Below are 19,046 nucleotides of genomic sequence, written 5' to 3'. Positions count from 1 at the left end.
GGGGGGGGGCACCGTCTGGCTCTCCCAGCCCCCCCCACGACTGGGTTTAATCAACGGACTTGGGAGGATGGGGGGAGAACAGGATTAGGGGGAGGGGTGGGGTGACGGGGAGGTGGCCACGAGGAAGGGGGGGGGTCAGTCATGGGATGGGGGGGTATGAGGATTTGGGAGGCCGTGTTTTGCTGTAAGTAGAACCCAGGAGTCCTGGCTCCCAGCCACCCGCTCTAACCACTAGCCCCCATGCCCCTCCCAGGACCAGGTGGCAAACCCAGGAGTCCTGGCTCCCCCTCGCCTCCCCTTCCAGCACAAAGTGGTACAGTGTGAAATCGACCAGGAGAAATTTCAGGGGGCATCGGAGCCCCCCTGATTCTGGGGTGTTATCTGGGGGGCCGAGAACCCCCAGACCCATAAACCCAGCTCCAATGATCAGACCCCCGGTTCAGGGGAGGGATCCCCCATCGGACCCCTAGCCTGGCTCAGGGGTGCACTAGCCACATCCGCCACGAGGGGGCAGCAGACGCCAAAGGATGGCAAACAGCCCCCAACCCCAATGGATGGGACTCAAGGGGTCCCTGTATAACCCCAGAGGGGTGTCTCGGACCCACACAGGCCTGGTGCTTTTACCAAGCCTGGCCCAGCCCCAGTGGGGCCCCTGCAGCCCCCTTGGGGCTGTTCTCCCAGGAGCCTGCAGCCCCTCCCCACCGCTGGCTCAGGCGGGAGCCCCCCGCAGCGAGTGCCCCAGGATGGGCCCCGGGGGCAGATGGACCCCCCAGAGGGAGCTAGGCTCCCCAGCTCCTGGCTCAGGAGTGACTCGGCCAGTGGGGGGAGCGCAGGGAGTTTGTTGGGGGTCCGGGCGCAGTGGCAGTGGGCAGGGCCATTGTTTTCTGGGCCCCTTCCTGGGCATGGAGGTGTGGGGGGCTCATGGGTCACACCTGGGTCTGTGCAGCGAACAACAGCCTCTTTCACCCCCCTCCCACGTGGTGACCACGCAACACATGGGGAAATTGAGGCAGACACAGTATTGATATAAAATATTGTGAATAATTCCCACTGGGCCACAGTGTTCCTCCTCCAGCATTGGGGTGGGAACTCAGGCATCTGGGTCCCCCCCAGGTGAAGGGTCCTCGTATAACCAGTCCCCCACGCTCCACCCCAGACGGGCCGCGTCTTGGCACGAAGGAAAATCCATTTGTTTCCAATAACAGTTTGGGGCCTGTCGGGGGTTGCGGGGGGGGAGGTCTTTTGCCTCTTCCTGCTGGGCCATCTGTCCCCGCAGACCCCAGCCCCCCCAAAAGACCCCCAGCCCCGGAGACGGGTCTACGAAACGTGGCTTAGTATAGAAGAAAAATCCATCTCCGGCTTCCCCAGCGCTGCAGAAATGAAGTCCAGACAGCAGGGGCTGTGGGGCCGGGTGCGAGACGGCACTGCACAGCGCCTCCTGGGGGCGGGGGAGAGCACCGGGGCCCATGGGGGGCCGGCCGCAGGCCTCAGCTCTGCAGTCCGCCGGGAGGCGTGGCCGATTCCACCCTCTGCTTGGCTCGCAGGAGTGGGGTGTAGGAAGCAGAGTCCGGCTCCAGCGGCCCCAGCCCTGGCCGCCCACGTCCCAGAATCCATAGCAGCGGGACCAACCGTGGCTCCGGGGGTCCTGGGAGGAGATGGGGAAAAAGGGGAGGGAGTAGAGAGAAACAGAACCCAGGAGTCCTGGCTCCCTGCCCACCCCCACTAGACCCGAGTCCTCTCCCTGATTCAGGGGAGAGAACCCAGGAGTCCTGACTCCCAGCTCCCCCTGCTCTAACCACTAGACTCCCCTCCCCTCCCAGAGCTAGGGAGAGAACCCAGGAGTCCTGACTCCCAGCCCTCCCTGCTCTAACCACCAGACCCCGCTCCCCTTCCCAAGACTGTCCCCCGGAAAAGGGCCCGCACCCCACATGTGTTGGCCGGGGCGGGGGGGAGGTTATACCTGAGCCATCTCTTTCCTATCAGCTCCTGCACCCGGCTCGTTCAGGTGTCCAACCGCTCGGATTCCTGGGTCCCCTGGTGGGAGAGAGGGAAGAAGCAGCTGCAGGAGTCCCAGGATCTGCCCTCCCTCCCGCCAGGAACCCCCTCTTCCCCACCCTACCTGGCTGCGGAGCCGCCTCCGATGCTGCCACAGGCTGACGAAGGCCAGAGACCCCAGGATGGGCACCAGGAGGAGCAGCACCGGCAGATGGTTCTGGTGCAGGGAGCCGGCCCCGGACGCCTGGGTCCCCGGCTGCTTCCGGCTGGAGAAGCCGGGCTGCGGGAGCCCGTCCGGCGCAGGCAGCCGCGCCAGGGCTTCTGGGGGGACACGGAGAGCGTGGGGAGAGAGGGGAGAGGCGATTCCCCACTGTGGGGCCAGCGAGGGGGGTCTGAGGGGGGCTGTGTTTGGGGGCAGGGCAGAGCGGGGTGTGGAGGGGGGAGGGGGGGTTGAGGGCAGTGAAGGGGACGAGGGAATGAGGGAGGTGGAGGAGGTGCCAGATTGGCAGCCAATACAGGTCCGGGGGGGTCGGGGGGGCCGGGGAGGTACCTGGACGGCAGCGGAAGGGGGGGCAGTTGCTGGGGAGCCGGGGGGGTCAGTAGGGGGGCTTAACAGGGGTGTGGGGGAGGATGCCAGGGCCCTGGGGTGGCAAGGGGGAGATGGCTGGCAACAGATGCAGGTGCAGTGGCTGGGGGGTGCAGGAGGGGGTGGGGGGGCAGGTCAGGGAACTGGGGGGCACCTGGCTGGCAGCAGACGGGGGTCAGGGTGCCGGGAGGGTCTCGGTGGGGGCACCTGGCCAGCAGCGGATGGGGGCAGGGGGCTGCGGGGGCGGCTTGGGGGAGTACCTGGCTGGCAGCGGACAGGGGTCAGGGTGTCGGGAGGGTCTCGGGGGGGGAGGAGGGGCACCTGGCCGGCAGCGGGTGGGGTTGGGGGGCAGGGGAGGCAGCTTGGGGGGGTACCTAGCTGGCAGCGGATGGGGGTCAGGGTGCTGGGAGGGGCACCTAGCTGGCAGCGGATGGGGTCAGGGGTTGGGGGGGTTGCTCGGGGGGGGTACCTGGCTGGCAGCGGGTGGGGTTGGGGGGCAGGGGAGGCAGCTTGGGGGGGTACCTAGCTGGCAGCGGATGGGGGTCAGGGTGCTGGGAGGGGCACCTAGCTGGCAGCGGATGGGGTCAGGGGTTGGGGGGGTTGCTCGGGGGGGGGTACCTGGCTGGCAGCGGACGGGGGTCAGGGGGCTGGGGGGGCGGCTCTGGGGGGGTACCTGGCTGGCGGCAGTCGGGGGTCTCGGGGGCGGTTCTGGGGGGGTACCTGGCTGGCGGCGGACGGGGGTCGGGGGGCTGGGGGGGCGGCTCTGGGGGGGTACCTGGCTGGCAGCGGACGGGGGTGCAGTTGCTGAAGTCGACCGGGTCCTGCCCCGCCATTTTGCTCTTCAGCGCCGCCATGTGGCCATTCAGGGCCCTCAGCATCCGCGACACGTTGCTGCGTTCCTGCCCCACGCAGCCCGTGGGGTCCTGGGGGGCAGAGGAGGAGGGAGGGGCGAGTGTCACTGCACTGGCAGGGGGTGGGAAGCCCTGGAGCTTGACCACTCTGTGCTGTATCCCCCGCCCCAACCAACACACACACTCCTGCCCCCCATTCCCCGCCAGCCAGCCAGCCAGTCCCCGCCCTGGGGCTGGCGCCCCCTAGAGGGGCAGGTCCTGCCCCCCTGGCGCTCACGGTGATGCCGCACTCCTCGACGAACCGGACCTGCTGGGCCACCTTCGCCACGAGGGGCCGCAGGGCCGTGCCCGCGACCCCCCGCATGTGCCCCAGCTCCACCGCCAGGAAATGGACCTGCCACAGCTCCGCGCACCAGCCATCCTGGGGGAGAAATGGGGGGGGGGGGGTCAGAGAGACTATGGGGGGGAGCCTTGGCTGATGCGGGAGGGGGGCTCTGGATATCGGGGGGGCCCCCCCTTCTCTCACCGGTTCCAGGTTCGACGGCATCGAGACTGAATAATCGTGGAGCAGATGCTGGGTCTGAAGGAGAGAAGGAGACATGGGGGGGGAGGGTGAGTTGGGGAGGGCTGTGCTTAGTGGGGGGGAGATGGGGGGCTCCAAGGGGCCCAATGGGGGCCCCACTCACCAGCTCATCGATGTCCCTGGAGAACGTCGTGGTCAGCGGGTCGAAGGGGAAGACGCAGCCGCGGCCCGGGGCTGCCAGGACCAGCAGCAACAAGAAGGGGACCTGCTGTGGGGGGGCAGATGTGAGTCAAGGACCCCACCCAGCCCTCCCCTGCCAGCTCAGATTCCCCCCAGTCGGCCCAGGCCCCCCTCCAAGCTATCTCAATCCCCTTGCAACCCCCCAAGCCAGCCCATCCCCCCAGGCCATCCCCTGCCAGCCCAGTCCCCTCTGGAATTCCCCAGCCCCCCCAAACCCCTAGCCACCCCCCCCTGCATTTCCCAACTCCCCCAGTCCCTCCGGCCAGCCCATCCCCCCAGACCCTCCCCTACCAGCCCAGTCCCCCCTGGAATTCCCCAGCCCCCCCAAACCCCTAGCCACCCCCCCCTGCATTTCCCAACTCCCCCAGTCCCTCCAGCCAGCCCATCCCCCCCAGGCCCTCCCCTACCAGCCCAGTCCCCCCTGGAATTCCCCAGCCCCCCCAAACCCCTAGCCACCCCCCCTGCATTTCCCAACTCCCCCAGTCCCTCCAGCCAGCCCATCCCCCCCAGGCCCTCCCCTACCAGCCCAGTCCCCCCTGGAATTCCCCAGCCCCCCCAAACCCCTAGCCAACCCCCCTGCATTTCCCAACCCCCCCAGTCCCTCCAGCCAGCCCATCCCCCCAGTCCCTCCCCTGCCAGCCCAGAGCCCCCCTAGCCAGCTCAGCCCCCACCCCCATGGCTTTCCCCAACCCCCCTCAGTCCCCTCAATACCCCCAGCCTCCCCCAACCAAACCAAACCCCTCTGCCCCCGGCCCTGCCCCCCACTGACCACGGAGGCTCCAGGTGGGGGTGGGGCGTCGGGGGGCGCATGGCGCCAATTCATCTCCTCAATGGGGGGTGGGCGGCCGGCATGCTGGGGGGGGCACTCGGCGTGGGAGCTGAGGGGTGCAAGAAAGGGCAGGTGAGAGACCTGGGATGGGGGGCTGCGGGTCGGGAGCGAGGGGACCGGCAGGGCGGGGGGGGGCTGCGGGTCGGAAGCGAGGGGACCGGCAGGGCGGGGGGGGGGGGGTCGGAAGCGAGGGCACCGGCAGGGCGGGGGGGCTGCGGGTCGGGAGTGAGGGGACCGGCGGGGAGGGTCGGGAGCGAGGGGCACCGGCGGGGCGGGGGGGGGTCGGGAGTGAGGGGACCGGCGGGGCGGGGGGGGCTGCGGGTCGGAAGCGAGGAAACCGGCAGGGCGGGGGGGGGCCGGGAGCGAGGGCACCGGCGGGGCGGGGGGGGCTGCGGGTCGGAAGCCAGGGGACCGGCAGGGCGGGGGGGGTCGGGAGCGAGGGGACCGGCGGGGGGGGGCCGGGAGCGAGGGGACCGGCGGGGCGGGGGGGGGGCCGGGAGCGAGGGCACCGGCGGGGCGGGGGGGGCTGCGGGTCGGAAGCCAGGGGACCGGCAGGGCGGGGGGGGTCGGGAGCGAGGGGACCGGCGGGGGGGGGCCGGGAGCGAGGAAACCGGCAGGGCGGGGGGGGGGGGCCGGGAGCGAGGGCACCGGCGGGGGGGGGCCGGGGCAGCGATTAGCGCAGGATCGGAGCCAGCCCCCCACCCCCGTCGCACCCGGAATAGTTCCCGGGAACCACGTGCATCACCCAGCGCAGAGCCCCCCCGCGGCCAGTGCCCGGGGGGGGCTGCTCCCCATCCCTGCCCCGCCCCTCTCACCTCTCCGGGGGTCGTGCGGGGCCCGGCTCAGACCCCCCCCCGCCCGCCCGCCCGCCGCCGCCCCCGCCCCCGGCCTGACCCGCCCGTCGGCCCCGCAGCTGCTCAGACGGGATCGAAAGTGAAAGTGGCGGTAAAGGGGGGGGGGGCCCGAGGTGAGGGGCTGCGGGGGGGGCGAGACGCGGCCTGGAGGGGAGGGTGGCTGTGAGCCCCACCCCCACCCCCACCTCTCCCGGGCCCCCCCGGCCCCCCCCGGCCCCAGCACGCGGCCAAATATTGACTCCAACGTGCGGGCGGGCACCGAGCGACACGGCCCGGGGAGCGGCGCCCCCCGCCCCGCCCCCCCCCGGCTCCCCCCTGCACCCCCAGACTCCCCCCGGCTCCCCCCGCCCCGCCCTGCACCCCCCGACTCCCCCGACGCCCCCCGCCCCGCACCCCCCGGCCCGCCCCCCCGGCTCCCCCCGCCCCACCCCGCACCCCCCGGCGCCCCTTGCTCCGATCCGCACCCCCCGGCGCCCCCGGCTCCCCCCGCCCCACCCCGCCCCGCATCCCCCGGCTCCCCCCGCCCCGCACCCCCCGGTGCCCCTCACTCCGACCTGCACCCCCCGGCGCCCCTCGCCCCGACCCTCACCCCTCGGCTCCCCTTCCTCCGACCCGCACCCCCCGGCGCCCCTCGCCCCAACCCGCACCCCCGGCTCCCCCCGCCCCAACCCGCACCCCCCAGCTCCCCCGGCTCCGACCCAAACCCCCCGGCGCCCCTCGCCCCGCACCCCCCGGCTCCCCCCACCCCGACCCGCACCCCCCGGCGCCCCTCGCCCCGACCCGCAGCCCCCGGCTCCCTTCACCCCCGACCCGCAGCCCCCTACTAGCCCAGCCCAGTTGCAGTTCCCCGGCTGCAGGATGCCTGTCTTGACCCAATCCCTGGGGACAAGCCGGTACCTGGCCATGGGGCTCTGCGGGCAGCAATAGCTGGGGCGGGCTGGAGCCCTCGTCAGACCTCAGGGGGCAGAGAGAGGCCTGTGGTGGGGGAGGGCTGAGAACCAGGCAGCTCAGTTCATGGGGTCAAGGGAACAGGACCTGTCGTCCCCCCCCCCGGTCCCTAAAATCCAGCAATGGTGGCCAGAGGAGAAAAAACCCCTGCTGAGCTCCCCGCAGCCCAGCACCCCCCCCCCGAGCCCCAACCAGCTCCCCACAGCCCAGCGCCCCCCCACCCGAGCCCTCTCCCCACCCCCTGCAGCCCAGCGCCCTCCCACTGAGCCCCCCCACAGCCTAGCGCCCCCGAGCTCCCCTCCCAGCAGCCCAATGCCCCCTGGGGCCAGCCCTGCCAGATGTGCTAGCCATTCTGGACCTCCGGGCCCCGGGGCAGGACCTGGGGCCCCAACCCCGGCCGTGAAGCGGCGCGAGCCCAGAGATCCTGACGCGCCTTTTGATCCCTCCTTTGCGGCCGGACACGTCCCAGCGGCGCCCGCCCGAGAGAGGCCAAAGGCTGCAGCCGGCGTGGCGGACCCGGCGGGAGGAACCCAGGCGTGGTCAGGAAACACGTCAGCCGGGCGTCCCCACTTGTGGGGCTCAGGGTCTGAATGTCGGGGGGCCTGTAGGTGCCCGGAGCCCATTGGGACGCCGGATGCCCCCTGTCCGCGCTGAGTGGGGGTCGCGAAAACCAGCAAGAAGCCCCCCCTGCCCCCACCGGGCGAATGGAGGTGAGTAATGGAGGCGAATGGAGGTGTTGCTCAGGAAGCTGTGGCAGGATGTCACCCCTGCAGAGCAGCTCGCTCGCACGGCAGCGGGCGACCTGACCCGGGGAACGGAGATGGCGGCGGGGGGAGGACGGGGCCCCGAGAGCTGGGGGAGGAGGCTTGGAGCCCGGCGGCTGGCAGCTTTGAAGGGGACTCGCCCCATTGCCAGAACCGGGGAGAGAACCCAGGAGTCCTGGCTCCCAGCCCCCACTGCTCTGAGGGCTGTGGGACCGGGGTGTGGGGTGCTGACACAGGCCTGGCTTGAGTTCCCCACACCGTCTGTCCGAGGGTGGCGAGAGGCCTCGTGCAGCTGGGCCCACGGACCCAGGGCTGGGACCTCGGCCGCAGGCCCAGCGGGGAGGGCGGGGGGTGTCACCCCGGCTTGGCACCTAGGTCCCTCCGGACCCCAGACTCCCCCACCCGGCCCAACCCGGCTTCGCTCCTGTCCTGCCCCTCGGCTCGGAAACCTCCCACCCTGCCCCCCACTCCTCCACCGGGGGGGCTGCTTCCTTCCGCCTCTTCTGCTTCCATGTCCCCCTCCCCGCATTTCCCCTCCCCTCTCCCTCCATCTCCACCCTCCCTCCATCCCCTCCCCACATCTCCCCCTCCCCTCCCCCTCCATTCCCTCCCCTCCCTTCATCTCCACCCTCTCTTCATCTCCTCCCCCCATTTCCCCTCCACCTCCACCCTCCCTCCATCTCCTCCCCGCATTTCCCCTCCCCTCCCCTCCCCCTCCATCTCGACCCTCCCTGCATCCCCTCCCCCCACCCGCCCATTCCCCCAACCCCACTTCTCTCAGTGTCCCCCCATCTGACACCCCAGGATGCCGGCTGGTTCCCCCCCCCTTCCCGCTGCTGAGGTTCTGGGCGGGGGCCAAGGGGTAGAACTCAGCAATTCTAGGCAAACACAGGACTTCCCCCCCCACCCCGGCCCCAGGGGGCACTGGGCTGCAGGGAGTGGGGTGGGAGGCCCCTCCCCCCACAGTCAGTGCTCTCTGTTACCCATGGCAGCCCCCTCCTGCCCCAGTAACCCTCCCCCCTTCCCCACCACTGCTCACCAGGACTCCTGGGTTCTCTTCCCGGCTCTGGGAGGGGAGTGGGGTGGAGTGGTTAGAGCGGGGGGGCTGGGAGCCAGGACTCCTGGGTTCTCTCTCAGTAGCGGGGCTGTGGATCAGGCATGGGGGCACCAGCAGACCTGTGGTGGGAGCGGGGGTGGAGACATTGTTGCTCTGACTGTTCTTGGCTGCCCGTGGGTTGGACTGTGGCTGAAGGGGGCTGACCCGGGATCCAGCGGATTGTGGGGGGGGGGGGGGGATTGGCCCTTCCAGAAACCCAGTGACTCTGCTGCCCCCAACACGCGTCCTGCTGGAGCTGTGGTCACCTGCCCCCTCGGCTGGGCTGCAGGGGGAGGGGGCTCTGCTTGCAGCCCGAGGTCTTTTGGGAACAGAGGTAACTGGGCCAGGAAGACCCCCCTCCCCTTTCCCCTCTAACCACTCGCCTATCCATCCACCCCTCTTCCCTCCCTCCCTTGTTTCCCTCCCCCTTTCCCTTCTATTCACCCCCCCTCTCCCAGGCTGGGACCTCCTTCCCTCATCCCGCTGGGTCCCCTTCCGGACGCCCTACAAGTTGACCCTCTGCCTGCTGTTATTCGTGATCCTCATCAGCTCCATCTACCTAAGCAACTGGATCGCCACCACGGAGTGGGGCTTCCCCACCCCAAACGCCACGGAGCAGGGCGTGTGGACTGTGAACCCCAAAGGGCGCCTGGGGAACCAGATGGGGGAATATGCCACCCTCTACGCCCTGGCCAAGATGAACGGGCGCCAGGCCTACATCCTCCCGAAGATGCACCAGCATCTGGCACCGCTCTTCCGCATCAGCCTGCCCGTGATCTCCAGATCCAGGGCTTGGAGGATCCCGTGGAAGGACTATGAGCTCCACGACTGGATGTCGGAGGAGTACAGGCACATCGAGGGGAAATACGTCCGGCTGACGGGCTACCCCTGCTCCTGGACCTTCTACCACCACCTCCGGCAGGAGATCCTCCAGGAATTCTCCTTCCACGACCACGTCAAGGAGGAGGCCAACCGGTACCTGGCCGGGCTGCGTGGGCAGCGCCGGAATGTGACCTACGTGGGTGTCCACGTCCGGAGGGGGGACTACGTCCGGGTGATGCCACAGGTCTGGAAGGGGGTGGTGGCGGACAAGGCCTACCTGGAGAAGGCCATGGGCTACTTCCGGGCCAAGTACCAGGAGCCGGTCTTTGTGGTGACCAGCAATGGGATGGAGTGGTGCCGGGAGAACATCGACGCCTCGCAGGGAGACGTGTATTTCTCGGGGGACGGGAAGGAATCCTCGCATGGGAGGGATTTCGCTCTCTTGGCTCATTGCAACCACACAATCATGACCATCGGGAGCTTCGGCATTTGGGCCGGCTACCTGGCTGGGGGGGAAACCGTCTACTTGGCCAACTACACCCTCCCCGACTCCCCCTTCCTCGAGATCTTCAAGCCTGCAGCCACTTTCCTGCCTGAGTGGATCGGGATCAATGCCGATCTCTCCCCGCTGCGGAGTGGGATGACTGGCTAAAGGAGCTCATCCAATGGCCACGGGATCCACCTGCCAGGACTCGCCCGGTCGGCCAAGGAGCGGGCACCTGGGAACCCTGGCTGGTTCGGGCTGCGCTGGGGAGATCGGGGGAGATTGGAGCTGGGCTGGTGGGGTTCAGAGCCCCATTGTGACGGAGCAGGGGGTGGGGCGGATTGACCTGGGGATGTCGCAGGGGAATTTCACTGGGACTGTCTGCATGGGGGATGGGATACCAGTGGGTGGCTTCACTTGAGGGACAATACCTGAGCCGGGAGGGGGGCTGGGGCCAGGTGACACCTTTGCCCGGGAAGCTGGACAAAGGCTGGAGGAGGAGCCAGGGGAGGCTGGGGGAGTCGGCTGGAGGGGGTTGAGTTGGGAATGGACTGGGGAAACGGAGGGAGCCCCAAGGCTGGGGTCTAAGCTCCCTGCCCCCCCCCCCACCGAGGGACCTGACTGAGGGGTCCTGTTTGTACCTACGAGCTCTGTTTGGGGCCGTGTTCCTATCGTTTAACAAACCTTCCGTTTTACTGGCTGGCTGAGAGTCGCGGGGAATCGCAGGAAGAGGGGGGTGCAGGGCCCCGACTCCCCCACACTCTGTGACACCCATACGAAGCAGCCACTGGCCTACATCCAACAATTTCTCATAGGAGTGTCCAGAGTGATGGGACCATCTATGTCTGTTGAATGGTTAGAGTGGAGGGGAGTGGGGGCTGAGAGCCAGGACTCCTGGGTTCGAGTCCAGCTTTGGGAGGTGAGTGGGGTCTGTGAGGGGTCACCTCCCCCCCTCCAGGGTGCCACCTGAGGTACTGGGGTACCACTGAGCCTGCCTGTTGCAAAAGCCTGGGCTTCCTTACACTGTCCTGCTGAGCCAGGCCCTCAAGCCTCCTCCAGCACACACACAGGTAGGGACACACCCAACTGCAGAAAGACAGACACTGAGATCAACTCTGTGTGGGAAGGCTTCACTCGGGAATAGCCCAGCACTCCAGTGCACCCCCCATCCTGGGGCGCAAACCCAAAATTGTGTTGTCTTGCCCTGCATAGAGAAAAGTACAGCGCAAGCTCATGAAATTCGTCCCCTCCCTCAATAGGGAGGAAGATCTGCACAGCGTTTTGCCCCCCAGTTATGAATTCCACAAATTCATTTTAGAGACAACAAAAACAAGCTTATTAGCTAGAAAAGATAGATTTTACGTGATCATAAGGGATAGCCAACAGATCAAAGCAGATCACCCAGCAAATAAAACCACCACGCAATATAAGCTTAGATACCAAGGAACCTGGTTAGAAGCAGTAATTTCTCCTGCTAAATGTTGTCTTAGACAGATTGCAGAGGTTCTTGAAGGCAGACTGCTCTTGCTTGCAGCTTAAAACTCCAGGTATTCCTGTCACAGGCCAGACCCCTTCCCAGCCTGGGCTCAGCCCTTTGTCACCCCCCCACCCACCTTGGTCTTTGTTTCTTAGATGTTCTCAGCAGTCAGCCTGGGCGGGGATTCAGTGAAGAATGAACCAAGATTAACTCACTCCCCTGCCTTAAATAGGATTTACATATGTGGGGAATCCTTTGTTTTCCAGTGTCGTTCCCCCCCACCCCCTCCCCCGCAGTGGAAAGATACTGGTATTCCATCATAGAGGCCAGAACTGGTTGGGGGGGGGGAACGGGATCACATGATCAAAGCAGCCATGAGCCAGAGGTCGTTTGTCCCATCCCAGGCAGGTGGGAGATGCGCATCTTCAAAGACGTATTGTTCTTCCTAAGGGCCCAGCCCGACTGATCCCCTGGCGGGGGTTCCCCAGGTGGAAACCCACTGGTCATTGTTACAGAGTCGATATTCCTAACTTCAGCTACAGGCATGGGACGTGATGTGATGATGTGACTCAGCAGGGAGGGGGGAGCGTTGACCTGGGAATGTGCCCTGGGGAGGGGAGACCTGAGAGCCTGTCACCTGAGCCAGGAGGGGGAGGGGGAGGTGACACCTCTGCCCAGGAATGTGGACAGAGGCTGCAGCAGGGAACCTGCTGGGGGGGTTTAGTTTCAGTTTGGGGCTGGGGAGAGGAACACAGGGAACCCCAGGGCTGGGGTCTAAGCTCCCTGCTCCCCCAGAAGGACGTGATTGAGGGGTCCTGGTTGTACCCACAAGCTCTGTTTTGGACTGTGTTCCTGTTGTCCAATAAACCTCCTGTTTTACTGGCTGGCTGAGAGTCTCAGTGGATCCCAGGAAGAGGGGTGCAGGGCCTGGACTCCCCCACACTCCGTGACAACTGGTGGCAGCGGTGGGATCTACTGCACCCCGTGAACGGTGCTTCCTGCAGTAAGTGACTGGGGAGCAGTAAAACGAAGGGGAATTGACGGGGACCAGGCGTGCTGAAGATTCAGAGAGAGACGGTTTCGGGGGGCAGTTAACCCCTGGGAATGTGTGACCAGAGAGAAAGACTTTTGCAGTAACAGGGTCCCCTGGGGGATTGCAGCGAGCGGTCCCAGGGGCGGAGGAATCTGCAGCTCGACCCTGGCAAAGAGGTGGTGACCTCAAGAAGGACTGGCACACGAGGGGCTTTTCCTGGAAACGGTGGAAAGCTGCCCGGCCTGCGAGTGGCCAGCAGGGAGATGTACGCTAAACGCCTTAAGAGCGACCTGGTGGAGCTGTGCAGGCAGAGGGGGCTGCGCATCGGGAGGTCCACCAAGGAACAGCTGATTGCCCAGCTGGAGGAGAGGGATCGCTTGGATGACCCGATCCCTGTCCCTGAGGGAAGCCGCCTGGGGGACGCAGCGTGGGCCCTGGGGCCTGACCGGGCTGGGAGGGGTCAGACTGCTGCTGAGGACATCCCGAGACCCTTCCTACCTACGTCTGGGGGAGGGGTTGGGGGAAGCCCAGCGAATACCGAGGGCACCCTGACCCCGGCACCCAGCAGGGGATCCTCCCGGTGGAGCTCCCCATCCCTGGAGCGGAGGCGGCTGGAATGGGAGAGGGAGATGAAAATGAGGGAGCTGGAGGATCATGAAAAACAACGTCAACATGAGGAGAAACAACGTCAACATGAGCAGAAGAAGAAGGAGAGGGAGCGTCAGGAGAAGGAGAAACAAAGGCAGCATGAACTGGAGCTGGCCAGGCTGAGGAGCAGTGGGGCCCCGGCTGCGGTGAGTGCGGGGGGACCCAAGACTGCAAGGAGCTTTGATAAGTGCTTCCTGGCCCAGCGGAAGGAGGGGGAGGACATAGATAGCTTCCTGACGGCCTTTGAGAATGCCTGTGAGCTGCACAGGGTTGACCCTGCAGACAGGCTCCAGTTCCTCACCCCCTTACTGGACCCCAAAGCCGTGGAAGTGTACAGCCGAATGACAGGGGCGGAGGCAGGGGACTATGAACTGTTCAAACAGGCCCTGCTCCGTGAGTTTGGGCTGACCCCCGAGATGTACCGGAGAAGGTTCTGGAGTCAGCGTAAAACGCCTGAGGTCACCTACCTACAACTGGTCAACCGGATGCAGGGGTATGCCCGCAAGTGGACAGCTGGGGCCCGAGCTAAAGAGGACCTGCTGGACCTAATCGAACTGGAGCAGCTGTATGAACAGTGCCCTTCTGACCTGAGGCTGTGGTGGGTGGACAAAAAGCTCGAGTACCCCCAGCACGCAGGGCAGCTGGCCGACGAGTTTGTGAACAGTCGGTCAGGGGGTAGCCGGGAGGAGTCCCAAAAGAACAGGCCCCCCCCCGATGCAGAGAGAGAGTCACCATGGGGCCTCCCAGCGGGGAAATAGGGAGAACCCCCTCCCACGGGGAACGCCTGGCGTCGGGCCCCTCCGACCCGCTCGAGGGGACCAACGTGACCTGAGCTGCTATCACTGTGGCCAGAGAGGCCACGTGCGGTCCCAGTGCCCCGGGCTCAGGGACAAACTGAGCCGACCCAACCTACCCAGGGTTAACTGGGTAGGGACCCAGCTGGACGAGGGGCAGACGACCCAGGAAAGGGGGCCTACCAGTTTACCACCTGCCCCGGAGGGAAGAGTACCCCAGGCCAGCTCCGCCAGAGGGCTGGAGGCTCTGGACTCAGGGTGCTCGGTTTACAGGGTGGGCGCGGGGCTGTCCCTCCGGAGAGAGTGCCTTGTTCCCCTGGAGGTGGATGGGAGGAAGGTCAATGGATACTGGGATATGGGCGCGGAGGTGACACTGGCCCGGCCCGAGGTGGTGGCCCCAGATCGGGTGGTGCCCAACACCTACCTGACCCTGACAGGGGTGGGCGGGACCCCATTTAAGGTGCCCGGGGCAAGGGTACACCTGAAATGGGGGGCCAAGGAGGGCCCCAAGGATGTGGGGGTACACCACCATTTGCCCACTGAAGTTTTGATGGGAGGAGACCTAGAGGACTGGCCAAGCAAGCCCCAGGCCGCCCTGGTTGTGACGCGTAGCCAGAGCCGGCGAGGGGCACTGCGCCCTGACCTCGGGGAGGGTACCACACCGGAGGCGCAGGACCCTACCCTGGTGGGGAGGGAGGGCCGAGGGGCACGGCTCAGAGAGGCGGAGGCCTCAGACCTGGCCAGCGAGAGGGAACCGGGCCCCATCCCTTCCCCAGCCGCTGAGTTCCAGGCCGAGTTGAGGAAAGATCCCTCCTTGCGGAAGCTCAGGGACCTGGCCGACCTCAGTGTGGTACGGACCATGAGGAGAGGTTGCCAGGAGAGGTTCCTGTGGGAGAAGGGGTTCCTGTACCGAGAATGGGCTCCCACAAGGGAAGTAGAGTCCTGTGGGATCAGGAGGCAGCTGGGGGTCCCCCAGAAGTATCGCCGCAAGCTCCTGTCCCTGGCCCATGACATCCCCCTCGCAGGGCACCAGGGAATCCGGCGCACCCGGCAGAGGTTGCTACAGAACTTTTACTGGCCCGGGGTCTTTACCACGGTCCGGCAGTATTGCCGATCCTGCGACCCCTGTCAGAGGGTGAGGAAGGCCCGGGACAAGGGGAAAGCGGCTTTGAGACCTTTGCCCATCATAGAGGAGCCTTTCCAGAAGGTGGCCATGGACATCGTGGGGCCTCTCAGCAGGACGACCCGGTCGGGGAAGAAATACATTCTGGTGGTGGTAGATTTTGCCACCCGCTACCCCGAGGCCGTGCCCTTAGCTTCCATTGAAGCCGACACCGTGGCCGATGCGCTCCTGACCATTTTCAGCCGAGTGCGGTTCCCCAAGGAAGCCTTGACAGACCAAGGCTCCAACTTCATGTCGGCCCTGCTCCGGTGCTTGTGGGAGAAATGTGGGGTCCGGCACGACTGGGCCTCAGCTTATCACCCCCAGTCCAGGCTGGTGGAGAGGTTCAACGGGACGCTAAAGATGATGCTGAAAACCTTTATGAACCAGCACCCGCAGGATTGGGACAAGTACTTACCTCACCTGCTGTTCGCGTACAGGGAGGTGCCCCAGGAGTCGACCGGATTTTCGCCTTTCGAACTGTTATATGGCAGGAGGGTGAGGGGCCCCCTGGACCTGATGAGAGACGAGTGGGAGGGGAAGGCCACTCCCGATGGAGAGTCAGTGGTGGAGTATGTCCTGATCTTCCGAGACAGACTGGCTGAACTCATGGGCCTGGCCAGGGAGAATCTGGCCAGAGCCTAGAGGAAGCAGAAGGTCTGGTATGACCGCACGGCGCGGGCCCGTGCCTACGCCACCGGGGATCAGGTGATGGTTCTCATCCCAGTGAGAAAGAACAAACTACAGGCCGCCTGGGAGGGCCCTTTCAAGGTCGTCAAGCAGCTCAATGAGGTAAAGTATGTGGTGGAGCTGTCGAACCGGGCGCACCACCGCCGGGTGTACCATGTGAATATGATGAAGCCATATTATGCCAGGGGGAATGTGGTGTTGGCCGTGTGTGGACAGTGGGAGGAGCAGGGAGATGACCCTTTAGTAGATCTATTCCCTGGGACCAGAGCTGGTTCCCCCCTGGAAACAATTCCCCTCTCGGATCAGCTAACCCCTGCCCAGCAAGCTGAGGTCAGGGGGGTGCTGCATCCGTACCGACAGCTGTTTTCCAACCAGCCTGGACGCACTAATCTGACTGTCCAATGGGTGCAGACAGGGTCGCACCCTTGGATAAGATGCTCCCCTTTCCGAGTCACAGGGAAAACTTCTCAGGACCTGGAAAGAGAGGTCTGGGACATGCTGGCTTTGGGGGTGATCCAGCCGTCTGCCAGACCTTGGGCCTCGCCGGTGGTGCTGGTCCCCAAAAAGGACGGGTCGGTCCGGTTCTGTGTGGACTATCGGAAGCTCAATGCCATCACTATATCTGATGCCTACCCCATGCCCAGGCCGGACGAGCTCCTAGACAAGCTGGGAGGAGCTCGGTACCTTACCACCATGGACCTTACAAAGGGCTACTGGCAAGTGCCGCTGGATGCAGATGCCCGACTGAAATCGGCCTTTATCACCCCTCTGGGGCTCTATGAGTTCCTGACCCTGCCTTTCGGCCTCAAGGGAGCGCCAGCCACCTTCCAGCGCCTGGTGGACCAGCTACTGAGGGGGATGGAGAGTTTTGCCGTGGCGTATATTGATGACATCTGTGTCTTTAGCCAGACCTGGGAGGACCACGTGTCCCAGGTTAGACAAGTGCTGGACCGACTCCAGGGGGCTGGGCTGACTGTAAAAGCGGCTGTAAAAGCGGCTGTAAAAGCGACTGTAAAATGATTAGGGGTCTGTAATACATGACTTAGGAGGAGAGGCTGAGGGAGCTGGGATTGTTTAGCCTGCAGAAGAGAAGAATGAGGGGGGATTTGATAGCTGCTTTCAACTACCTGAAAGGGGGGTCCAAAGAGGATGGCTCTAGACTGTTCTCAATGGTAGCAGATGACAGAACGAGGAGTAATGGTCTCAAGTTGCAGTGGGGGAGGTTTAGGTTGGATATTAGGAAAAACTTTTTCACTAGGAGGGTGGTGAAACACTGGAATGCGTTACCTAGGGAGGTGGTGGAATCTCCTTCCTTAGAAGTTTTTAAGGTCAGGCTTGACAAAGCCCTGGCTGGGAGGATTTAGTTGGGGTTGGTCCTGCTTTGAGCAGGGGGTTGGACTAGATACCTCCTGAGGTCCCTTCCAACCCTGATCTTCTATGATTCTATGATCACCTGTCTAACGATACCTCACACGCCTCAGCTTGCACAAAAGATACCAGAGTGATGCTATAATTATACTGACAGGGTTCAGAGCAGCAGCCGTGTTCGTCTGTGTCTGCAAAAAGAACAGGAGGACTCGTGGCACCTTAGAGACTAACCAATGTATTTGAGCGTAAGCTTTCGTGAGCTACAGCTCACTGCACCGGATGCATGATGAAGCTCACGAAAGCTGATGCGCTAATAATTAATTGGTTAGTCTCTAAGGTGCCACGAGTCCTCCTGTTCTTTTTATAATTATATTGTAACAATATTTCTGTGAAGAATGGGTGGGGGTGTCACAGAGTCTGGGAGGTTAGAGCGGATGGAAGTGGGGTCCAGTGGTTAGAGCCGGGGGGGGGCTGGGAGCCAGGACTCCTGGGTTCTATCCCCAGTTCTGGGAGGGGAGTGGGTCCAGTGGTTAGAGCGGGGGGGCTGGGAGCCAGGACTCCTGGGTTCTATCCCCAGTTCTGGGAGGGGAGTGGGTCCAGTGGTTAGAGCGGGGGGGCTGGGAGCCAGGACTCCTGGGTTCTATCCCCAGTTCTGGGAGGGGAGTGGGTCCAGTGGTTAGAGCGGGGGGGCTGGGAGCCAGGACTCCTGGGTTCTATCCCCAGTTCTGGGAGGGGAGTGGGGTCTAGTGGGTAGACAGGGGGGGGCTGGGAGCCAGGACTCCTGGGTTCTATCCCCAGTTCTGGGAGGGGAGTGGGGTCTAGTGGGTAGACAGGGGGGGCTGGGAGCCAGGACTCCTGGTTTTATCCCTGGCTCTGGGACAGGAGTGGGCTCTAGTGGTTAGAGCAGGGGTTCATATTTGTCTCCAGCTTTGTGAAATTGACCCTTCTAAAGCATCAATAGGTACAATATTGGTCTGGACCAGGGGGGCCAACCTGGGGGTCTGGAGCCCCACGGGGCGCTTCCGCCGTTAACATGCGGCTCCTTGTCTAGGCGCCGACTCCGGGGCTGGAGCTACAGATGCCAACTTTCCAATGCGCAGGGGGTGCTCGCTGCTCAGCCCCGGCCCTGCCCGCGGCTCCCCTTCCCGCCTGCGACGAAGTGGGGGCGTTTCTTGGCTTTTCCAATGGTTTGCATGCCGAGGGGGTGGGACTCAGTTTCCCTGCAAGTTATGGGTGGAACGAGGTGATGGGAGAGGGAGTTGGTTGGTACAGGGGACCGGCGAGGGAACTGGGGACCCCGGCCAATGGCCTGGAGAACGGAGACCCCAGCGACTGGTGACCTGGTGAGCGGGAGGCCCAGCTCGGGAGTCACAGCCAGGTCCGGCCAGTGGAAGGACAACGGGCTGCGGAGAGAGGACCCCGGTGACCGGACCAGCCGGTTCCAGCCAGGGGGGCCAGAGGACAGAAGAGGGGGCCCTGGCGACCCTGTTTACCCGGAGAGAAGACAATGGACAGAGGGGGGCTTGGGGCCGGTGATCTCAGCTGCCCAGCTGGGAAGCAGGGGGGCTCGGGGCTGGAGCGAGGGGGCAGGCAGAGCCCACCTGGATGCAGGGGAGACTGGGATGTGCTGTGCTGAGGGAGGCCAGGCCTGAGAGGTCAGAGTTTCCTGTGCTGGGTTCAGACACTCAATAAACCCTCCTGTTTGACGCTGGCTGAGAGTCGCTCCGGGCTAGAGATGGGGGGACCTCTGGGAGTGGGCGCCCCGGGGGTCCAGAGCGAGGGGCCCAGGGCAGAGACAGGCATGCTAAGGCTCAGACAGGTGCGGTTCCAGGAGGTGGAGGGGCCTAACCCCCGAGAGAGAGAGGACCCCCGAGAAGGGCTG

At 65.1% G+C, this 19,046-nt stretch overlaps 2 protein-coding genes across 3 annotated transcripts; one reads left to right on the top strand and one right to left on the bottom strand.

Moving 5' to 3' along the window:
- Nucleotides 1-1,019: 1,019 nt before the first annotated feature.
- FLT3LG (fms related receptor tyrosine kinase 3 ligand) lies at nucleotides 1,020-6,135 on the bottom strand. 2 transcript variants are annotated; one of them, XM_078850010.1, is made up of 9 exons: nucleotides 5,840-6,135; nucleotides 4,965-5,073; nucleotides 4,119-4,223; nucleotides 3,959-4,012; nucleotides 3,710-3,853; nucleotides 3,357-3,504; nucleotides 2,120-2,316; nucleotides 1,961-2,034; nucleotides 1,020-1,645 (listed from the first exon to the last, which is right to left on the bottom strand). In XM_078850010.1, exons 2-8 carry the CDS (start codon nucleotides 5,016-5,018, stop codon nucleotides 2,002-2,004), a joined length of 735 nt encoding a protein of 244 aa, XP_078706136.1. In that variant the 5' UTR covers nucleotides 5,019-5,073; nucleotides 5,840-6,135; the 3' UTR covers nucleotides 1,020-1,645; nucleotides 1,961-2,001. The 2 variants fall into 2 exon arrangements, with proteins under 2 accessions (XP_078706136.1, XP_078706137.1); XM_078850011.1 differs by having other exon boundaries at nucleotides 4,119-4,220.
- Nucleotides 6,136-6,407: 272 nt separating this feature from the next.
- On the top strand, nucleotides 6,408-10,506 carry LOC144929695 (galactoside alpha-(1,2)-fucosyltransferase 2-like). Its single transcript, XM_078850092.1, has 2 exons — nucleotides 6,408-7,536; nucleotides 9,145-10,506. Exons 1-2 carry the CDS (start codon nucleotides 7,461-7,463, stop codon nucleotides 10,158-10,160), a joined length of 1,092 nt encoding a protein of 363 aa, XP_078706218.1. The 5' UTR covers nucleotides 6,408-7,460; the 3' UTR covers nucleotides 10,161-10,506.
- Nucleotides 10,507-19,046: the final 8,540 nt, after the last annotated feature.

The sequence above is a fragment of the Lepidochelys kempii genome, chromosome 23, assembly GCF_965140285.1.
Source record: "Lepidochelys kempii isolate rLepKem1 chromosome 23, rLepKem1.hap1, whole genome shotgun sequence".
NCBI classification, from domain to species: domain Eukaryota; kingdom Metazoa; phylum Chordata; order Testudines; family Cheloniidae; genus Lepidochelys; species Lepidochelys kempii.
This window is presented reverse-complemented; position numbering and strand designations above follow the sequence as displayed.